At 36.6% G+C, this 24,198-nt stretch overlaps 1 protein-coding gene across 5 annotated transcripts in view; it reads right to left on the bottom strand.

Moving 5' to 3' along the window:
- The window catches only part of CNNM1 (cyclin and CBS domain divalent metal cation transport mediator 1), a 73,580-nt gene that overhangs the window by 33,584 nt on the left and 15,798 nt on the right, over positions 1-24,198 (bottom strand). For all 5 annotated transcript variants that reach the window (XM_031956228.1, XM_031956229.1, XM_031956230.1 and 2 more), the window contains exons 2-5: positions 17,223-17,366; positions 9,532-9,672; positions 8,113-8,282; positions 2-101 (exon numbers count right to left, since the gene is read on the bottom strand). In XM_031956228.1, coding sequence (XP_031812088.1) covers positions 2-101; positions 8,113-8,282; positions 9,532-9,672; positions 17,223-17,366 — 555 coding nt within the window. The remainder of the gene's footprint in view (position 1; positions 102-8,112; positions 8,283-9,531; positions 9,673-17,222; positions 17,367-24,198) is intronic.

Genomic DNA, 24,198 nt, shown 5'->3' with positions numbered 1-24,198 from the left:
CCTGAGCACACAGTGGACATGATGGCTGGCACACCGTAGTAAGTGAAGGCTCCATTCTCAAAGCGAAGACCTTCTTTACCAACCTCTACTTCTACTTTACCCTAGGGAAAGAACAAAGGACAATGCTTTTATTTTGTTGGTAGCAGCCTAGACTCAATACAAAATACAGAAATAGCATAACGAATGTAAAACAGACTTAATGTTTCTTACATAGATGTGAATTCAAATAGATGCTTACTATGTGCAAAAACCTAACTCTAGATGATTGCCAATCTACTGTACTAATTACTGGAGGGACATGTAAAGTTTAGATAAAGCACAGTATCTGACTTCATCAAGCTTATGGTCTAAGAAGATGAAAAAAAGATCTAATATAGGTAATTATCATACATGATGATGATGATGAATAATAATAATGACAGATGATTTTTATATAGCATTTCAAGGTTTACAAAACACTTAATATTTTATATGATTCTCACAGTGAGCCTATGAGGTAGGTGCTGTTATTAGGCCCATTTTACAGACATGAAAACTGAAAAGTTGAATGATTTACTTAAGTTCAAATACTTTGTAAGTGTCTGGGACAGAATTCAAATCCAAGCCTTCCTTAATCCAAGTCCACACTATTCATTATGGCAAGGATTTAATATATGTACAACATTGCAGCATTCCAAATTGCTGGGTCTATTGTCTCAGTGAATCAGGGTGTCATGCAAAGCATCCCCAAAATCTTAGTATGGTTTTAATTTTTGGTAACTTCAGAAATATAAATGTTACAAACTTATAAAAATGTGATTTGAGAGTTTACTTACTTAAATTTTTTATACTTATTTAAATTTGTGATTTTAAGTGATATGCTTTAATTAATTAATTAAATTTTTGGTGTGACAGTTGGTATGTTGAGGGTCACACAGCTTAGAAGTGTTAAGTGTCTGAGACTAGATTTGAACTCAGGTCCTCTTGACTTCAGGACTGGTGCTCTATTCACTGTGCAATTTAGCTGCCCCTTGAATGATGTATTTTAAATTAAAATTTTTAACAACACAGTATAACTTATCATTATGTACTTTGTATGTGACAGTTTCTGGATGGCCACCAGTCTTGCTCAGCCACCTCAGTCATCTGATCTATATCCATTAGACTTTTTCTAGCAGCGAGACTTCCTAATATGAATCAAAACCTCATTCTTTGGATTGTGTTAAGGTTAAGATTACAAATTCAAGTCTTTCCATCACTGGCCAGCCTCTCATGAAAGCTTTTATAAAATTAAAAAAAAACTGAATAGAGTGATATATAGCACAAGATTGCAGTTACATTCAATTTTTCATAATAAACACAATAATAATTAAAATTTAAATAATTTGTTTCTCAATTTTTTTTGTAAGTTGGCAGCATTTATACTTCTAGATTAATAAATGTTAACTAAGGCTAAAACTGCATTAAGGGGGGACATCCTGAATATTGTATGCTATCTGCAGCAAGACCATTACTAAGGTAGCTTCAGAGATTTGTGTCTATATTATTTTGGCTTAGAGGAACCGAATATCGTTCTAGAGCCCTAGTCTGGTTCAGTTTGGTGTGATTTTGTTTTATTATTTGAAAATTGACATATTTCTTATTAACTCATTTATTTATAAAATGGTTATTATTTGTAAGACATTTAGCATAGTACTTAGCATGTAGTAATTACTCTATATAGGCTCATCATTCCTTTCCTCTCCTTTTTATTATGCATTGTTATTGTTCACTCATTCAGTCAAGTCTGATTCTTCATACCTTACAGACCATCCTGTTCATGGAGTTTTCCTGGCAAAGATATTGGTGTGTGCCATTTCCTTCTCCAATAGATTAAGGCAAATAAGATTTAATGACTTGCCCATGGTCCCAGAGTTAGTAAGTGTCTGAGGCCAGATTTTAAAACAGGTCTTCCTGACTCCAGTCTTATTATGGATAAATAATGGTTTAGGGCCCTTTAAAGAATTGGAAGAATTTGGAATATACCTCTTCAGTGGATAAAAGAAGAGACTTTTTGACTAGAACTATTGATGGAGACAGTAGCTAATAGGGGATTTAAGAGGAAGATTATAGTTCTGGGATGGAGATGATCATAATGGAATAATGATATACCATATCACTACAAGTATTATTTTTGTTGATGTAATCTTGTTCTCATCTTTTCCAAAAATGTTTAGATAGAAAATGTTGCTCTATTTTGCTATTATTCCTTTATGTTTCATCTTCCACATACTTGCACAGGGGTATTAAAAACTTGCTTTTTGTAGCTGAATAAAATTATCAGAATGTAAACTCATCCTCTGGAGATTCATTGAAAACATCCTTGGTACAACTCCAACAGCAGATAGGGCACAGGGGATGATATAGATCTCATCCTATCCCCATGTGATTTTTATCTCTATATTTTGAACACTTTTTATTTCACAAAGCTTGGAGAATATGAGTATTTGGGATGGTGTTATCTATTAAAATGCTGTTTTTATATCCAGAAGATTGTGGGCAACAGTTCAGTCTGTGAACATGGTCTGGTTCCAATACAGTTTATTAAATTTTCCAGAATATTACAGTGTCTGTATAGACTTATCGTCTATCTTTACATAAAAGATAGCTAGCTTCTGATGTTGTATAATTCAAGCCATACTAGATCAAGTCTTACTAGGTATTCCACAGGTGTTAAAAGTTTTGCAGCCGACTGTTATATACACAGTCTACACCATTTTTCTTGCACAATTTGCATGGATCATTAAACCTGGAGTCATTAATGGTAATTCTTCTGTATTTTCTTATGGTAATGATTTAGGCTCCCGATTGCCATCATAAGAACCTTTTATTTCAACAAGAAAATATGCATGAGTCAGACATTTTTTGGATGTTTCTTTGTCAACATATTGTAGACTGAGTTCATGTAATGAATACTGTCCATGGAGGGCCTTTTAAGTCCATTCTCAGATCGGAATTGTTTCATGCACACCATCTGGAGGTAAATCACTTTTGGTTACATTTGGCAAATCCATTCTCATCACAATGTTTAGTTAAGTTATAATTAATAAGTAAGTCAATACAACCTCGAAAAGCAGCATGGACTAGCAGCTAGAGGTCTGACCTAAGAATTAGGGATACAGGGGTTCGAGTCTTTCCTCTTATAAACCCTAGTTGTTCAACCATGGAGAACTCACAACTCTCTAAGACTATTATAGATAGTTGCCAGTCTATAAACCCTGAAGGAATTCCATATCCTAATAAAATCATAGATCAATACCTTCCCCACTCCAAAAAAAAAAGAATAAGTTTAACTAAGTTGAAAATATTTTCAAGTACTAGGGCAACAATAGATTCTAGAAATTGTTGGAAACAAATCTAGAATTGGACAAGGAGATTCAGGTCAGAAAGTTGGAGAATAAATGACACTGGCTAACAGGTCTATGATTTCAAAAGAAATAAGTTCTTTAGAAGTTTGTTGAAAAGGAAAATATTTTGTTTTATTGGGTTTTTTATTAATTTTATTACCATATTTTCTGCTGTGAATGAATTATTAAACTTTTTAAAATAAATTTTAAAGAGCCTTTTCCGAATTCATGTCTTTTCTTCATGTCTAGTTCAAACAAATTCTCAAGTGACCTGGTTGCTTAGTTACAGATATCCAAACATTTGGCTCTTGTGAATACCTGGAAAAGTTGTAGTAACAATATTGTTAGATTTGAGAGTAAGGAGGGCCAGATGTCATACTACCTCCCTAGCTACTTACTATTCTACAAAAGTCGTCTGTGTCTTTAGAATATGGAAACCTTGAGGGCAGAAATTGTCTTAGATTTTCCATTTGTATGCCCAGTACTTTGTAGAATGTTTGGTACATAGGAAGTGTCTTATAAATTTTCCCCCATTACTTTGTTCATTCACTCTGATTCTAAATGTTGCATTTTTCACTGAATCAAAAAGCTTCCTTTCCCTTCATGTCAAGTCAGTAGCTACAAGGGACTTTTCTGATTATGAAACCTTCAAAAGTTCCCACTGGTATGATAAAGGGTACACCATCCAATCCCAATATTATGACTGTTCAGTCCTAAGTGATACAAATCCTCTTTGCATACTGTATTTCAGGGAAACCCTCTTTTCCTGTCTTATCCCTTCCTTTCTGTGTCTTAGATCAGTCTGTTTTCCATGCTCAGAATAGATTCTTTACACTGCCTCCTCCAATCTCTGTCAAAATGCTTTCTCAAAGGCTAGAACTCTCCCTTGACCCTTCCCTTCACACCCCTTCCCCTACACATTCAACACAGGGTAAATATGGTTTCTCTTCTTCAGATTTCCCATGATACTCTGCTGGATCCTCTTCCCTTTCACTCTCCCTTTCTTCATAGTTATTTTTATACACATTTTTTCTTTCTTTACACCATGAGCTCCTTGAGATTGAGGACTGTGCCATATCTACCCTTGTGTCTCCAATATCAAGTACAGTGCTTTATATATTTAATAAACGATGAATGCTTGAATTCTTAACCTACATACTGTGTCACTCAGCATCTAGCTATAACACAAAGGCTCCTGATTTCAGGAAGTTTATTCTTTGTATATATTGAATTCTCCCACTTGAATGCAATCTCCTTGAGGCTGGGGATTATCCCACTTGCTTGCTTTTCTGTTCCCAGGGCTATTTAGCAAAGACCTACATACTGTGTCACTCAGCATCTAGCTATAACACAAAGGCTCCTGATTTCAGGAAGTTTATTCTTTGTATATATTGAATTCTCCCATTTGAATGCAATCTCCTTGAGGCTGGGGATTATCCCACTTGCTTGCTTTTCTGTTCCCAGGGCTATTTAGCAAAGTACTTGATGCATAGAAAATGCTTAAGAGATGATGTACATGGACATATATTATCTATCTGCCTATCTATTCATCCATCTATATATCTATTATCTATCTGTCCATCTGTCTGTTTGCTTATCTATTTATATCAGGAACTTGAGCTATCATGAGAGTGGTGGCCACTGGCACAATTCTGGGTATTATGATAAAAAAAGCTATATCATCCTTGCCTCTACCCATACATACCTATGTAGAGGGTCACAGATAGTGGGGGAACTCTGGGTAAGGTATGAAACCTTTCAGCCCAGAGGAAACCTGCTAACAATGTCTGGTTTGGCTCCCCAACCCCTTTGAGTTTGGCTCCCCACCCCCCTTTAGTGCGTCTCACCCTTTGTGAGAAGTCAAGGGGGCATGACCACCTGTGTTCTACTTGAAGCAAGGGATACTTACAGTGAGATGAATTTACATATCAATAGCAGGGTGCTTATAGTTAACACTTGCATACTGTGCTGTGGTGATATAATGGTTCTATAGTTGGCACATGCTCAGTGTGCTGTAGTGATGTAATCATACTAAGGTATTTAGGAGCTGAGAGGACTTGAAATAAACAGACTCCATCTTTGACCAGCCCCGTGGGTCCCCTGTTTCTTCACTCCTCCACTAAGACCAAGGACTCAGGCTGGCCCCAAGATCCTTCAGAGAGCCAGTCCGGATGGTATATTTTGACACTCCAGCGTGGAGGCTCTAGAAGGCATAGTACATTTTGGCAGCCCAATTTGGGGGCTCTAGATAAGCATACTACATACCTACTTTGAGTCCCACCCAATGGAACCACTCTTGTACAGAGACTGCATCCTGGGTATTATCACCCAGGATCAATGCTGAATCATTTTAATCTTCCTGCTCTGGATTGTGACAATCATATAGACTCACTCACCTGATTCAATTCCCTTCTTTTAGAGATGAGGACACTTAGTCTAGGAAGTATGAGTGGCTGGTCTAAGGTTCATTAGTTAGTAATAACAGCCACAACTGGTATTTATAAATTGCATGAAGGTTTACAAAAGTAGTTTACAAATATCATTTCATTTTGTTCTTAGAACAACACTACACTATAGGTACTATTATTATCATCCCCCTTTTATAGACCAGGAAACTGAGACAGAAGGATTAAGTGACTTGCCCAAGAACATACAGCTGACTAGTGTCTGAGGTTAGATTTGAACTCTGTATTTGCTGACTCCAAGTACAGGCTCTATCCATTGCACCAGCAAGCTGACTCTTAGCAGCATAACCATGGCTAGAAACCTGATCTCCTGATTACCATATGATGGTTTTCCCTACTACATCTTATCTTGAATCCCCTTCCCTCAGTGTCCTACTAGATGACTAGCTGGGTCATCTGAAAAGTGAATCCAATTAATAGCGTATTCTAATACAGTATTATTTCTCTAAGAAAACTAAGTACACAGTAGCCTTCAACCATTTAATCCAAAGGAGTGGCTAAGGGTCATTTTAAAGAAAGTGGCAAGACTGGATAGGGAGATATTGTTAGGTGTGGAGAAGTGCCTCTTGGTACTCTCTAATCACCTATCTGACTATAAGTCTATGGTTATCCAACAGAACTACGCTCATTTCAGGCCACAGTTCTTTAGCACCCACTGAAAAGGAGAATAAAGACACTCTCAGAGGCCTCTTTGACAAGTATGAAAGGATTTGCAAGAATCTGTTTTTGTAGTATCCCAAAACTGGAAGTAAGAAGATTCCAGCAACTGGGAAATGGCTGACCAAATAGTGAAATATTCATGCAATGGAATATTAATGTCCTACTAGAAATGATGACTGTGAAGCCTTCAGAGAAGCTGGGTTAAACAGCAAGAAAGAAAAAAAGAAACCAGAAGGCCTGGTAATTATGATGACCATGCTTGAGCCCAAAGAAGAGCTGAGTGAGTGAGGGGGTTGGACTACATGTCCTCAGAGGTCTTGTCCTGTAAATCTGTGAACCTCTCTCCATTTTAGTGGCGTTGTTGCATAAGTGAGAAACTATGGGTGTGGAATATTCCATACATTGTATGGACATGTTAAAATGTAATTATAAAACTGAAAATATTATAAAGTAATATTTATCTGGTCCAGAACCTTTTTAGACTTTTCTCTTGGAGAAGTGATCGAACAAAGCACCTAGTCTTTTCTCATGAAAGAAAATAACAAAACTTCTCTTTTCAAGGTGAGATTGCCCCTAGTGATTGGAGCCAGGACTCAACTGGGAAGAGTATCTTTTCTTTTGAAAACCAAGGCTAAGATATTAATCACAGGAAAGATCTCTAAAGAGGAAGTGGTCCAGGAAAGAACTGAATGATGACTGTTCTGGAATGTTATGTGTTATCAAATTACCACCTTTTTCTTTGTTTAAGATTTCTATAAATGTTACCTCAAAATTGCTTTGGAGCAGAAACATATTGGAGGGCATAGAAAAATAGATACATTTTGAATCTGTTTCTCTCTGCTCTCTCTCTTTCCCTTCCTCCTCCTCTTCCTCCTCCTCCTTCTTCTCCTCCTCCTCCTTCTCTTCTTCTTCTTCTCTCTCTCTTCTTCCCTCCCTCCCTCTCTCTCTCTTTCACTCTCTCCTTTTCTCTCTCTCTTTCCTTCTCTCTCTCTCTCCCTCTCTTTTTCTGCACCTCTTTCTTCTACTCTCTCCCTCTTTTTCTCTTTATCTCTGTCTCTCTCTCCCTCTTTCTCTTTTGTTTTCCTCTCTTTCCCTCTCTCTTCTCCTCTCCCTCTCTCTCTTTCTGCATCTTTCTTTTTCCCTCTCTCTCTCTCTCTCTCTCTCTCCCATTCTCTTTTTTATCCTTCCCTCTCTCTCTCCCTCTTTTCTTGCCTCCTTCCCTTCCTGTATCCTTTTTGTTTCTCTTCTTGTGAGTATGTGTCAAAAATGACTTAGAAAATTTTCAAACTTTCTAGCAGACTGTTGCCCAGACATAGAATAGAGTATTAACTTTTTTCTTCATCAATTGTCAGGCATGGAGAAGGTATTGGACAATTTTGCTCAACTGCCTTTTTCTTTTTTTCTTTTGTTAAAAGGAAGAGCTATGTGTAGACAGTGAGAAGTTAATATAAAAACAAAATTTTATAAAAATAACATTAAAGATAAAATATTAGCTGAACTGAATTAACTCTGCTATGTATAAGGTGCGGTCCCTGCTGCTGATCCTGAAAGGCCCACTTCATTCACTGACAACTCGACAGGAGTAGGGGGACAAGCCTCCTTTACTTTCTGGATCTACTCACCTGCAAAAGAAGTACAAAATAGTCCACAGGCCGGTTGCGTTGGTAAAGGTAGTGCTCTGGTGCTTTCTTGTTCTTCTCATCAAATTTCAGTTCTTGGATCACATTGGGATGTTTCAGGAGTCGAAGCAGGATCTTTTCCGAAAGATACAGAGATTTAAAGGGTTCCACTTCTAGAAGAAAGGAAGCTGGGTTGAGTTCAGCACAAGTGGGGCAGAGACATTTCTTATGGCCCTGTGCTGATCTTAGGAGTCAAGCCAACAATTTCAGTACCAGTGGGACTGCACAAGACACAGCCTTTTTATTTTGCTCCCCTTGATGGGCCAGTTGCCCTAGCACTGGACCTAAACTGATATGTATTTGCAGCTCCCTCTCCACGATCCCCTCCCCCCTGAGCAGCATTCACTTTTGGGTATACAGAAAACTGGAAATACAGGTCCCTAGTTTATGAGCACAGAAGAGATAGTCTACACTAGCCAAAAAAAAGTGTCACCATCAAAAGATCCCTTGGAACTCATCTATTGGCATGGAATCAAGAATATCTGAGTTCAAACATTCACTAGCTGTGTAACCCTGGCTAAGTAAGTTAACCTCTTTCAATTGTAGTTTCCTCATCTGTAAAATGGGGATAATAATAACCCTCCCAAGGTTGCTGTAATATAATATTAGGTAATATTTTGTAAAATGCTTTGCAAAACTTAAAACATTATATAAATTCTAGCTATCGCTTTTGTCAATATCATTATCATCATGAACAATTATTATACCAGTTAGGTATACAGCTATGTTATCCCAAATGCTATAGAAGAGATACAAATGTTTTCAGTCCCTTTTAAATTTGGTGTCCATAGACAAAGTTCCAGTCACCGACACCCTAATTATGGTTTCTGTTTCTAGCAGCCACTTACGACTGCAGCTTTCTGGGAGCCACAGTTACCACACTGTTTTAAAAGAAGGAGGGATTTGGTGGTGATAGGGATGGGAGGGAAGAATCTTCTAGACTGAAATCTTGGTAGGAAAAAGTTATTTTTTCTTGGAAAAGCAGAGGCAACAGTCATGGTTTACACAACTCTGCAAAATACTTTCCTCCCTACTAAAGTTGGTAATACAAGTATCTTATTCCCATTTTGAAGAAGAGAAAACGAATACTCTGAGAGTTATGTTAAATGATCTAAATCTCCAATGTCTAATAAGTATCTAAAGTAGGATTACAGAACAAATATTTTGACTCAGGTTCAGTAGCTCTAACCACAAACCATATTATCCCTGAAAAGGACTTGAGGAGAAGCCAAAGAACATACTAAAGACTATATTACTATGAAAATTGGTAGTCCCTTTCTACCAATTACTGTGGCTCATCCCAAAGTAGCCTTTGATGTAGAGAACTCAGTGGGACCAGGGACTCTGGAGACTCAGATATACCTGTGGCCATAAATCGATGTGTTGCCAATAGAAGCTGTGGTGAAATCTTCACTTTCATTTCAGAATCTGAAAGCTTGAAAAGGGAGAAATCGTGTCTCTTCCTCTCCCGATGAGGCACCTGCTGCTTTTTCCGATTGTCTGCTAAAGAACCACAAGGAGACAAAGGGTGTGTACACAGCATGCAAGAAAAATGGTAACTGTCTCACCAACAGGTTCAATTCTTGAGCTGTTACATATAAACTTCTTTTTTTTTAAAGTTTATTTATTTACTTACTTTGTTTTTGGTGAGACAATTGGGGTTAAGTGACTTGCCCAGGGTCACGCAGCTATTAAGTGTTGTGTCTGAAACCAGATTTGAACTCAAATCCTCCTAATTTCAAGGTTGATAATCTACTCATTGAGCCATCTAGCTGCCCCTATATAAATTTCTTACAATAGAAAATAAGACAAATGAAACTGCCATATTTTGGTGCAGTGGGAAGAGCATAGGAGTGAGGGAATACAAGTTGAATCTTGGCTCTGCCATTTACTAGTTATATGAACCTAGGCAAGTCATTTCATCTCTGGGCCTCAGTTTCTTTATCTATAAAATGAGGAATTTCAACCATATGGTTTATAAGACTTTCTGCAGTTCTAAACCTCTGATCTTATTTCTTTGGATATAGAAAGAAACAGGCATGGAATAAAAGACAGGAGAGGAACCCAAAGCCTGTGTAATTTCTTATAACAGGTTCACCATCAGGTCTAATGAGGCCAGCTTACTATAGATTTCACACTGGATGGATAGATTTCTTATTTTAAGCTTAAATACAAAATGAGAAAAGAAAAAATGTTGCCATATACACAGCAGATCAAAAGAAAGGATTCAATATAAAATAATTAATTTCCATTTCAAATTAAATATAATACATTGTTTTCAAAGCTGCCTGGCTTTGCTTCTTTGTTAGTTTTCATTTTGTCTCTGCTATACACTTTCTTTATTTCTTTCTTTTTATCTTCTGAGGCAATTTTGGGGTTAAGTGACTTGCCCAGGTCACACAGCTAGGAAGTGTTAAGTGTCTGAGATCAGATTTGAACTCAGGTCCTCCTGACTTCAGGGCTGGTGCTCTATCCACTATGCCAACTAGCTGTCCCCTGCTGTGCACTTTTAACTTTATTTTTTTTCCCTTCCCTCTCCCCACTACTCTAAAGAAGGATATGATTAAGTCATTTGTGGTTAAATCTATTTTATTTTAACTGAGATCATGATTACTATCCCTGCTTTTTTACATGCTAAATTCTACTCCTGCCCTATATTTTATCTTTGTATATATCTTTCATTTTTATAATGTTTCCTGAAAGCAACATATTGTTGAATGCAAATTTTTTTAATCTGCTATCTATTTCTGTTTTATGGGTAAATTTATTCCATTCACATTCAAAACTACAATTACTTGTATATTTTCCTTCTATTTCCCCTCACAATACTCACTCTACTTACCCTATCATTCCTCAATCCTCTGCTTTACATCTGCTTTGACCCCAATTCTTTAACCTACCCATACCTGTATGAGTCCTTCCCTTATCTTCTCCTCCACCTTAGTCCCTTGCTCTCTTATTTCTTTCCAAATTTAGAAGATTTTTATACCCTTAATAATATATATGTTGTTCCCTCTTTAACTCATCCCCTAAAACAGTATCTGTCCTCTCCCTACAAGCTTCTTCTGTATCAATTTTTTATGCCTCATTTGCATGAGATAATTACTCCTTTTTATCTCTCCCTATAGTTTTTTAAATGAAATCAACCCATCATACTCAGTTCAGTCCACATCTTTCTTTCAAAATACTTAAATAATGACAATCATAAGAGTACTGCTAATATTTTCACACATGTGAAGTAAACAATTTGACCTTATTGAGTCCCTTATAATTGGTCTTTAGTGTTTATCTTATATTTCTCTTGGATATTGTATGTCAAATTTTCCCTTAAGTTCTGCTATTTTTCACAAGTTTCTGGAAGTCTTTCGATTCATTAAATATCCTTTTTTTTATTCAGGATTATGCTTCGCTGGTTAAGTTACCCCTGGTCAACTCTTTGATTTAGAAAATATAGTATTCCAAGACCTATGGTCCTTCAGTACAAATAGTTCCTAGGTCTTGTGTAATCCTTATTGTAGTTCCATGATATTTAATTTTTTTTCTTAGTGCTTCCAGTATTTTCTCCTTAACTTGGGAGCTTTGAAACTTGACTATGATATTCCTGTAAATTTTCCTCCTCAGTTCTCTTTCAGGAGGTAATTGGTTTTGTTTTGTTTTCTACTTTGCCTTCTTGTTCCATAACTTCAGGGCAATCTTCCTTGATAATGTTGTATCAAGATTACTCTTTTAATTGTAATTTTCAGGTAGTCCAATTATTCTTATATTCTTTCTCCTCAATTTATTCTCTAGGTAGGTTATTTTTCTGATTAAATGTTTTACTTTCTCTTCTATTTTTTTTCATTCTTTTGATTTTGTTTTATGCTTTCTTGGTGTCTTAGAACATTATTAGCATCCTCTTGCCCAATTCCAGTTTTCAAGGAATTACTTTTCTCTTAAGCTTTTGATTCTCTGTTTCTAGTTGGTTGACTTTCTTTTCATAATTTTCTTGATTTTCTTGGATTCTTCTTAATTTTTCCTAATTTTCCCTCAATGTCTCTTATTTGATTTATAAAGGCTTTTTTAGGTTCTTCCAAGAACTCTTCTTTTGTGTGTGGTTGAAACCATCTGACATTTCTTAATGAAAAAGTAATAGTTTTTTAAGCTTCATTATCTTCCTCTGAATATGAATCCAAATCTTCTCTAGCCCTAGCCCTATGCTGAGTTCTTTCTCCTTTGCTTACTCATTTTTATTTTTTACTTTTTGTTTTTAGCAGCTATTGTATAATCCAATTATAGTCTTGAGTATAATATTGGGTTCTCCTCTCCACTACTAAATCATGATTAGGGTTTCCAGCCACACTGAGCTAAAAATGATCTTGCTCCCTTTAGACTCTCTGTTGGCTGCAAACTACAGCTGTCTTCTCTGCCCTGGAACAAAAACCAGAGACTGCTCTCTTGCAAGTGCCCACTGTCAGCAGGGTCCTTGCCCCTCTCTACTGCACTCAACAGTATACTAGCTCTGTCCGTCACAACCCAGGATACATCTGGTCAGTCTAGCTGTGCTTGGTATTTCTTGACAGTGGAAGGTCCCTCAATTTTCTCCTACTCAGCCATTTCATCCCAAACACTGTCAATGAGATGAAAATTTCTAAGGCTGAGAGGGACTCTCAATCTAGCTACCTCCAGGGCTTGTCATTTGTTGATTCTGCAAAGTTGGCCTGTAAGGTGTTTGTACTTCACTCAGGTCAAACCTCTACCCCGGAGGTCAGGTCTTTCTTGAGGTCTTCTCAAATTGTCTTAGAAGAATGACTGCTTTATTTTGCATTTAATTCTGCTGTTCTGAGGCAATGTTCTGTCTTATTTTGTGGAGGAAATTTGGGGAACTGAAAGTTTTCTGATCTACTCAGCAATTTTTGCAGAATCCTCTCCCCAACTGTACACTTTAATAAATGCTGCAATGACAATTTCAACTCTTCCTTCTCCTCCTCCTTCTCCTCATCCTCTTCCTTTTCCTCCTTCTCCTCCTCCTTCCCCCATCATCATGGTTCTCTTTCTAAAATACAAAGCTAATAGCAAGTTGACAACAGAGCTGAGAATGGAGAAACCAATCTTTAAATAAGTCCGTCCTCCCTGAAAAGGAAATTTACAACTCATGATGTATTATACCTCTATACCTGCCTTTATATATCCTGGATGGAAAGCTGAACAGTAGAAGAGAGGCTCTGCCATAACAGGGGGTGAGGTAGCTGCCTAAAGGACAAATATATGGAAACAGGGAATGCATATACCATGAGAGACTTTTTACTATTACTTCATATATACATTACTTCATACTTCATTTTGGAAAAGTCTGCTCTCCTTGGCACACAGGGATTGTTTAAAAAGTTGTACCTTTATCAGGGAAGGTTCCTAATGTCTAATGGAAAAAAGGGCTTGGGGGAACAATCTCAAAGCTTCCACTCAAATGCCTCATTCCAGATCTAGTGATAAAGGATCATTTCGAATGTAATGGAATACTATTGTCCTATAAGAAATGATTAAGAGGCAGATTTTTAAAAAATGGGCAAGATTTATATGAACTGCTGCTGAACATTGTACACAGTAACAGTAACTTTGTGTGATGATCAATTATGATAGTTTGCTCTTTTCAACAATACAATGATCTAAGATAATTCTGAAAGACTTATGGTGGAAATGTCATCCACATCCAGAGAAAGAATTATGTAGTCTGAATACAGATTGAAGCATACAATTTTCACTTTTTTTTGTTTTTTTTTTTATTTTTTGTGGCTTTTCCCTTTTATTCTGATTTTTTAACAACATAATTAATGTGGAAATATGTTTAATGTGATTGTATATCTATCTATCTATCTATATCCTATATCAGAATGCTTGCAATCTTGGGGAAAGGGAGAAGAAAAAAAGGAAGAAGAAAAAAATGGAAATCAAAATATATTAAAAGTAAATGTTGAAAACTAATCAGTTTTTTAAACTAAAAAAATTACATTCACAAATCTAAGAGTGGGGGGTGGGTACCTTACTTTGTCTCTTAGAATCCAGAGAACATTAAAGGATACTCTAAGGGAACTGGTTCAAATGGGATTTTATCTGGAAAAAGTCAATTTTATTAATGCTATCTTTGGGAGTACCCTCTTGCTTTGATCCCTGAAGAAATTACTGTCCCAGCAGAATTCAGCATTAGGAATAGAGAGAAGAATTGCCTTGATTGCCTTTGAATTCTGGCACAATCACCCTGTTGTATAATTAGAACATTGGAATTTAGAGAGGTAACAAGGTAGTTGAGAGGATAGAACACTGGCCTGGATTCAGAAAGATCTAAGTTCAAATTAGGCCTGAGATACTTAATGGTTGTGCAAGATAGTTAACTTTTTGCCTCAGTTACCTCATCTCTAAAATAAAAATAATAATAGCATAATAGCAGAGTTGTTGTGAAGATCAAATGTGATAATATTTGCAAAGTGTTTAGCACAGTGCCTGCCACATGGTAAGTGCTATATAAATTTTAGCTATTGGGAACTATTATTATTACTTGGAGTCCTTCTAGTTAGCCTAGACGAAAGGTTCTTAAACCTATTTTGTATCATGGATCCCTTTGAGCAATATTTGGTGAAACCTTTAGAAACTTTCTCAGAATAAGGTTTTTTAAATATATTTTGTACAAAATACAACACATAGAATCACAACAGAGACCAATTTTGCCATTAGAGAATGACATAATTACACCATCAGAGAATATGGAAGATGCTCTACCTGAAATCATACTGAAATACAGCTATCAAAATAATTTCTTTAACCTAGACCTTGAACCCATGGTAGATTAAAATGGATTTCTCTACCCCTCTCAACAACACCACATTTTTTTCCTTAACTGATTTTCTTCCTAGATACACTCTGTCCTTGGGAAACAAAATCTTTAGTTTGTTTTAAGGTTAAAAATAAAACCTAAGTTTGTGGGTTCCCAGAAAAAGCCACTTCCCCTATAAATCCTCAAGCCTCAAAATCTTATAGCAATCTAGCCACAATTAAAGGTGGTTGAGGGCATTTGTCAGTATCAGCAATGGGAGTCATTACCCAAGGTCACTCCTTCCTGGAAAGGAAATTTACAGCCTGGAGTCTCTTCTACCTCCATCCCTGTCTTTACATACCCCAGAGGGGAAAGTAAACAGAAGGACTAAAGCTTTGTCATAATAGGCTAAACAGAAGCCATCAGAAGGCCTCCAACCTTGGGATGGAGAACTTTCCTTGACCACAGGTCTCTCATGAGATGTGTTAGGTTGCTCAGACATTTTTCTTTGAGGACAAAAGACACCGGAAATAAACTCAAAATCTCCCCAATTCAGATAAGTTCTACATAATCTAATGGGTTCTCATCACTGTTTGTTCACTGTAGTCATAGGAACACAGATGAAAAGCGGGAGGGAATCTTGAGAGGTTATTTAATCCAACTCCATTATTTGAAGATGAAGAAGCTAATGCTCAGAAAGGAGTAACTTGCCTGAGTTCCTATAGATAGCAGAGCCAAGATTTGAACTCAGATTCTCTGATTCCATATTCATTCTTTTTCACTCTTCCAAGCTGCCTGCTTTATGAGAATACTGGCAGGTAAGTCCTAGATCTTGGCTAAGAAATATTCTTACATTTCTCTTACCTCACCACACACAGAGAAAAGTAACCCAAGACAAGCACCCATATTGCTTTCTTGGCATCCAATCTTTGCTCACTTTCCTTCATTCACTCTCTCTTATCTTGCTGGTAGACATGTTCATTAAAACCAGTGATTTTCCTTCCATGTTCTTAACACTTTTAGTACCATGGAGTTTCAATCTACCCTACTATTGACAACTAGCTAGCTATTCCAGCAACCAACTTACGTAAAGCCAATCCAACAAACTCTCAGCAGTGTCTGGCACAGCCTAGTAGGTGCTTAATAACTGTTCGTTGATTGATGTATTTAGTGCCTACTATCTGCCAGGCACTGTGCTACAGAATATCCATCATTTGTTCTCTGTCCCATTTTGCTATGAGATGCTAGAAGATGGGGAACAGAAACATAGGATGTTCCTATATATGTAGTTGCACCTTTGTCTCTCTTCTTCATAGACCTGTAACAGCTTAATATCTAAACAATGTGAGCCAGTGGCCCCCCCCCCCCCCCCCCCCCCCACACCAGGAAGGCCTTCACTCAGAACAAGGACTCAAAGGGAAGATCTCCACCAGAGCTGTTCCAGGCAACACTATAATTCTGAACAATTGCATCCAGTGGTATGATGGTAAATGTTTAACAACTGGAAATAATTTCTTCAGGAAATAAAAAAAAACTATGCACAATACACTATTAAGTTTAATTTTCATTATTAACATTTTCTTCATCATTTTCTTAAATTTGAACAATCAACAAAACAAAAAATCAAATCCTGACAACAAATTCAGTGCCCTGTTCACTAAGTCATTCTATGGCTGTAATCTTCAATATGCCATATAGGTAATTTACACAATACATTTTATTGATTTTTTTTTCTGGATCATAATCACTTCTGGAGTAATCCACTCCCTCTGCTCCACCCTGGAATTTAACACTCCCTTAAAACAAACCCCACCCTCCAAAAAGAAAATAAAAAATAAAACAAAAACAAATAATTCAGTGACCATGTCTGACAAAGTAAAACATTCTGCCTCCAAGATCCCTCATCTTCTGATAAAAGAGGGGAAGTATGTGTTATCGTGTGTCCTCCAGAACCAAGTTTATTTATTAAAATCACTCAAAGCTTGGTTTCCTTTTCATGTTCTTTTCATTTACATTTTTGAGTATATGTTTAAAAGTGTTAATTATCACATTTTCTTAACAGTAACTCAGAGGAAGATTCAAATTGGGCCATGATCTACCTCAGAAATATGGCCAATATGGCATAGCATTTTAAATGGACACCATCCAAAGAAGAAACAATTCTGATGGATGCTTTTAAAAAATTTGATACTTCAGCAACTCTCTTTTCATGGAGGTTCCAAGGGGAATACCAAAAAAGCTAGATTAAAAACAAACATTTGGCACTTACTATATAAATCCGTTTCATCCAGGATCTCTGATTTGATTATTTCTTCTATGATGTCCTCTAAGGTAACGATGCCCATCACCTCATAAAAGGGATCTCCTTCTCCCTCATTATTCACCCTCTGGACAATAGCTAGATGAGATTTTCCTGTTGAGGCAAGGAAAATTTGAAAAGTAGGCACATTGAATTAAAGATCCAAGAGATTCTCTTAAATTATCTTGCTGTCAAGAAGTAGCAGCTGTCAGCTATTCACCAGGCTTTTATTTTTTAAAAAATTATTTTAAATCAATCAATCGAGAAGCATTTACTTAAGTGTCTACTATGGGTCAGTCACAATGCTAAACTCTGAGGATTCAGAGAAACACAAACATCAGTGCTTGATCCCAAAGAGTTCATCTATGTTACAAATATTAACAGATTATCCTTCTCCATCCCTTCTCCAGAAGAGATCTCTCGTAACAAAGTAAAGCATGTAAGTAAAACTAGCAATATAGTAACCTTATCTGAAAATGCACAATGTAGTTTACATCTGTAACAGTAAAAAACAAAAAAACAAAAACAAAATAAAACCCAACCCTGTCCTTGGTGTTCACTGAAGTCCTGATCTGAAAGAAAGGATTGTATGTATTAGACCATTTGGGGCTCTGTTCCCATATTGTCCTTTTCGTGAAAGTTAATTTAATGGTCCCCCAATGAGCTGAAAGTAAATTCTTTTCTATGATTTTCTATACAGCATGACTCAGTGATGAGTAAAGAGATTTGAAATCCAAAGACCTGAATTCAGGTAAGATTCAAACCTTTTAAACTACTGATTGTAGGTCCAATAACTTCTCATTAGTCCAGCATTCTTTATGCTAACAAGAGACCAATATTCTGAGCATCATGTCTACATTGTCTGTGTTCCCTAAAAGCACTACCCGCCATTAATTTTGCTTTTCTCTTCTGTATAATCTCATTATCATTTTAAAAATACAAGTCTAGTGACAGGTTATTAGCAACGGTGCTGAACATAGGGATAGCAGAAGCAAGCAGTGATTTAAGGCACAAAATTTGTAAAAGACAGGCAAACATTTAAATATTCTTTTTTTTTTTAAATAAACGTACAATTTTGAATGCTAGAAAAGTCTGCTTTCTGTGGCACATTGGGATTTATTTAATGACAAGTCACATTTGCTCTATAAAAGCCTCCTAGTCTCTAGCAGCAGAAAGCAGAAAGGGAGTGTCTTACCCAGTCTAGAACATACAAATGCCTTGTCCTAGCTATGGTTGGCAGTGCCATTCCCTGGATATAGGCTATCTCTTTACTTGAAAGCATTTAGAGATCATTTAAGGATAATCTAAATAAAGGTATTTGTGCAAATATGAATCCAGCAGAAAAAATGTCAACTTCTATCAGTTTAAAGCTCTGTGAAGTGGTTGGCTTAGGAAAATCCATAAACATGTAAAACATAGGTGAAAAAAAGACCAGAGCAATTAGGGACAAAATGATCCCTTAAATATATGAAAACCCCTGTCAAAAGAAATTCTGCCCATTATCTTTTTCTGTTAGAACATATGCTTGTCTCACTTTCCAATCTAAAGCGTAAACGTGAAGATGAGAAAGGTTTCATGTCAGAAACAACAAAGAACAAATGAAGGCATGAATTGAGAAGTGTAAAGGAAGATATTCTATGCCTTTTGATGCAAGTGTCTCTGTACCTAAGGTATTCATGATATGGTGGGGAGGGGAAAGCACTGGATAGCTGAGATTGAATGCTATCTTTCCTACTTGCCATCTGAGAAATCTCAGAAAATCTCTCCTTTTTTTTCCCCTTTTCCTCCTCCTCAGTATTTTGCTTCTGACCATCATCTCCCTCAAACAACCCTACCCTTTACAGCCCCTCCCCCTTTCTTATACCTTTCTCCTACTACTTCTGTTTTCCCTTCTATTAGCCTCCCCCAGTGACCTCTCTCAAACCTCAGTTTCCTCATCTACAAAATGGGATGACTGGGTCAGAGACACTCTAAGGTTCCCTTCCAACAATGTTCTCCTTACTAAACTTTAAGCTAGAAGAACTGTAACTGTAACTTTTTTGCATCCCTAGATCCTAAAATAGACCCTCACACATAGTAGGGATTCAGTGAATGTCTCATAAACTGGAAAATTCTAAGTCAAAAAATTAGAAAGTGGTTTTCCTTAGTGATTTTTTTTAAATGTCATACTTCTATGGGGGAGGCAAAGAGGGAGAAAGATGAGAAAAGATGGAATTCCATTGGGAGGAATGAATTCTGCACAAAAACCAAAGATTCAAAAATAACGAATCAGTCTGTTGAGAACATTAGTTCTGGCTTTAATATTCTGTTGTGCAAGAGTCCAGTGAATGGGTGAACAGCATGTATGGTGACAAGTTACGCCAGGTGAGTGAAAGAGTTCCATCTGGTGGCAATTTATGGTGATGGCAGTGACAATAAATGATGGTCTCCACATATCTGAGTGGTAAACTTTTGTTTCTGTCAGCTGAACTGGGAAGGTTCTAAGACCATGAACTGTGCCTCTTGGACTCACAATTCCTTCAATCCTTTACTGAAGTTTTAACTAGCCTACATATGACAGCAATTAAAAATTGAAGCCTATTGATGTCACATTGTTCCTAATTTTGCAACATCTTCATTTTCCTTTGAGTAGATACTGTTTTGAAACACAAATTATTGATTCTCTCATCTATAACATTTGTATCTTTGTCTCTTAATGGCAATAACAGGGGAAGTAGCTTGAATCCTGATTGTGCTCTTTTCTGTATCTTTTCTTGGGATGGTCTGAAAATTTAGTTTTTGAGGCAGAAAGATTTATAGATGTGGATGGGAACAGTGGTACTTGTACTTCATAGAAACCAATGGAATTTCAAAAGCTTTCCCAAAAATATCACTGCATTGATTTCAGCTTCTACCCACATGATGACTGAGACTCTCCCCGGAAAATAAGACTGCTCTTTAAATAATTTAGAACCACATAAAGCTGGGGCAGAGACCCAAGAATCACTTTTTTCATTTCAGCAGAAGATCTTTTTAGTTCTGATGTATTTATATATTTAAAGCTAATTTTGGCACAGGACTATGAAATGAAAAACTCCATAACTTAATGACTGAGCCCTTTTCACTTCCCTATGGAAGTCTTAACTAGTTTTTTTTTTTTTTTTGAGATAGGCTATCTGTGCTCTAGACATGTTCCTTTCCTTTATGTGGCACCCCCTCCTTTTTCTGGGGCTTCTTGGCTCAGAAACTTCCATGACGAAGACTTCTATCTCCCATGTACCTGGCAAACATCAGAAAGGGAGAGCCAAAAAATTTTCACTGAACAAAACTCTGGATTCCTCTATTTCCTTGAATTGTTCCTCCAGAACAGGCAGGCCCTGCCATAGAGTGATAATACACTAGTTCCATCATCAAACCCAAGATGTATATCAAGCTTCTAGTGATATCCATGTTATAGTCTTTGTCTATTCTTTGGACATATCAACTGTTTCCATAGTCTGGGGATGGGGACTACCCCTATTACCTTTCCCTCATCATCCTGGTCTCCATTTACAGGTTTCCAACTGTGAGTATCTCCAGTTAAGACACATATCCCTTCCTAAGTGTACTATATAAAAGCCTATTATTCCGCATTGAATGGCTGGCCTAATTCTACAATGCAATTTAATTAGACAAGTGTTTATTAAGCACCTATTTATGTGCTAGTTCACATAACAGGTGCTAGTAATACAAAGAAGGAAAATAGGAGACCAACCCAGCCCTTGACAGTCAAGGAATTTATAATCTACTCCTGACTCCTAAGTGAAACATTCTATTCTGGATTCTCTTCTCTTTTCCCTCTATAATTTCTTTCTTAATGCTTTCATGAATTGCCATTCCTTCAATTTTTATCTTTGAGCACAACTCCAATATTTGCCTCTCTAGTATCTTTTCTAAACTTCAGTCCTCCCAGGGAGTGTCTTTAAGTCCCAGGATAATAATTACTGAATACAAATAGCACATTCCCAGCAAACTCTAAGGACCTGGTTTTGATGGGGGGCAAGTCAAGATTTAGCTAGTCTTAGCTAGTTGCTTCTTATTTTGGCCCCAATGTTTCATTTAAAATGCTCTCTAGACTCATCCTCAGACCACTGTGACAAAAGATTCTTCTCTGGCACTAGAGAATTTCAAGTGAGTTAAGAGAGTGACTTTCTTTTACTGCTTTGGAAGAGCTGAATGAAACATTGTCACTCTGACCCAGAATCCAATGGGAAAATCAGTCACAGTATTATACTTGTCTCTGTTGTAAATGTAAAAAGTCTTCCTGTTTATTTTTTTAAATGCATTTTGCTGATAAATGCGCCTATTATCCATTCATCTGACACAAGATGGGGTGGGCAAGTCCTTGTGCTAAGAATGCTGTGCCCAATCATGCTTCTCTTAGAAATGAGGAAGATATCCAGTGGGAAGGTGCATCCTTCCTCAATAAATCCTCCCAACTCTGGAGATAAAAGTAGTCTTTGTTAGGTATTATTTCTGCTTGATTCTAGCAACTGTGTGATTTCTGTGCACTGTTGCTCTGAATTCTAGAACCAAAGCTTATGGGGATTCAGGCTTCAAAGTTTATGGTTTTAAAGATAAGAATCTTACAGAATCTGTAGCTCCCTTCAACATCAGCCCAAAAGCCATTTTCAAATAAAACTTTTTCTGATGCCCTAGCTTTTTATTTTGTATTTATTTGTATGTATGTATATTTCCCTAATAGAACACGAGCTTCTTGAAAGTAGGAACTTTTTCATATTTCCAACACCTAACACATAGTTGGTTGTTCAGTCATGTCCAACTCTTCTTCACTCCATTTGGGATTTTATTAGCAAAGGTTTTAGAGTGATTTGTCATTTCCTTCTCCAGATGAGAAAACTGAGGCAAATAGGGTTAAGTGACTTCTCTAGGATCACACAGTTAAGTGTCTGTGGTCACATTTGAACTCGAGTCTTCCTGACTCCAAACATAATGTTCTATTCACTATGCCACCTAGCTGCCCAACTCATGGTTGATTCTTATAAATGTTGCTATGTGACTGATTAATCAATTAACAAGACTAATTCATAAAATGCAAATTTGCTGGCCAGGGTTTCAAGAGACTCAGGGCTCAGCTATGTACATATTTATGGTTTCCCATAATGTAAGGAAAAGATGCTCCACACCATGAAATGCACCTTGGAGCATGATGAATCAGAGGCTCACAGATTTTCAGCAAAGGGAAGGGTTCTTAGGAATAATTTAGTCCAATGCTTTCATTTTGCAGGCCAACAAAAGTCTCTAAAGTCATACACAAAATTGGCAGTTGAACTGAATCCATATCTCCTGATTCCTGGTTGAAAGATCTCCCCACTCTCCATCCAGCCATCCTAATTATAATCTGAGCCAACTGAAATCACCATTAAGATTCAATTTCATTAATTTTTCCTTTTAGAAATATGCTTTTCTTGTTTGATAAGCTCTTCTGGTGAGACACTGAAAAAAGCACTCGGTCTGTAATCCAAGGACTTGGTCTTAGGTTCTAATTTCAGGCCAACTGCTTACTTTTAGTGTGATCTTAAGCAAATCATTTCTCTAATCTAAGTTCCCTCATTTTTAAAATGAGAGGATTAGACTAGATCAGAGGTTCTTCACCTGGGCCTATAAACTTTTTTTTGAAAAAAATTAAAACAAAATTTCAATATAATTTGTTTCTTTGAGGCTGCTGGGAGGGCAGATTGGCAGAATGATGGGCTGAGAATCAGAAAGACCTGAGTTCCAATGTAGTTTCAGATACTTACTGTGTTGAACAAATCACTTCATCTCTATTCACCTCAATTTCTTCAACTATAAAATGGAGATAATAGCACTGACCTTACAAGGTTCCTGTGAGGATCAAATGAGATAATATTTATAAAAATACTTATCATATTGCCTGGCACATAATAGGTTCTATGTAAATACTTATTCTCTTTTCTGATCACTTCTCATTTTTGTTATGTTAAATATTTATTTTATGCGTTTAAAAATATTTTTACAAGGCTCTGCAGGCTTCACCAGGCTGCCAAAAGTGACATAAAATGACAAAAGGTTTATTTTTCTAACTAATCCTTGGATTAGTTATCTCTAAAATTCTTTTAAACTCTAAAACTCTATGACCTTGAAGTTCAGAAAGAGATGTAGATTTTATTTTTAAAAAGAGGAATGTTATTAAGAAGCATCCTTTTTCTTAGATTTTCAACTAATAACCTCTAACATTATTATAGTATTTTAAGATTCACATAGTACTTCACACACAGTATCTTATTTGATTCTCATAATAACTCTATAAGTATAGTTGCTCTTATAATTCCCATTTTACAGATAAGGAAACTGAAGCTTAAGGATGTTAAATGACTTAACCAAGACTACATAGCTATGAAATATCTGAGGCAGGATTCAAACTTCTTCCTGGAGTCTTCTGGACTCCAAATTTGGCACTCTAGCTACTGAGTCATACATGTATTCACTGATGTCCTCTGTTTTTGACCTAGTACTGCAAAATTCCTTCCTATGTGGTCTCTTAAAAAGAAGACTGGGCTCGGCCTCAGGAAATCTCAATTCAAGGGCAACTAACAATGGAATTATGCTATTAATATGTGGCCTTGAGCAAGAAATATCATCTCATGAGTCAAGGCAATTCCAAAAGACTTGTGATGGAAAGTACCATCCACATTGAGAGAAAGAATTATAGAGATTGAATGTGGATCACAACATAGTATTTTCACCTTTTTTGATGTTGTTTATTTGCTTGGGTTTTTTTTTTCCTTCCTCAATTTTTCCCTTTTCATCTGATTTTTTTTTTTGCACAGCATGATAAATGTGGAAATATATTTAGAAGAACTGCACATGTTTAACCTATATTGGATTGCTTGTTGTCTAGGGGCGGGGGGAGGAGGTAGAGGGAGGAAGAAACATTTGGAAGATA

The sequence above is a fragment of the Sarcophilus harrisii genome, chromosome 2 (assembly GCF_902635505.1).
Source record: "Sarcophilus harrisii chromosome 2, mSarHar1.11, whole genome shotgun sequence".
Lineage (NCBI taxonomy): Eukaryota > Metazoa > Chordata > Mammalia > Dasyuromorphia > Dasyuridae > Sarcophilus > Sarcophilus harrisii.
Note: the sequence above shows the minus strand (reverse complement) of the source record. Positions and strands in the feature narration are given on the sequence as shown.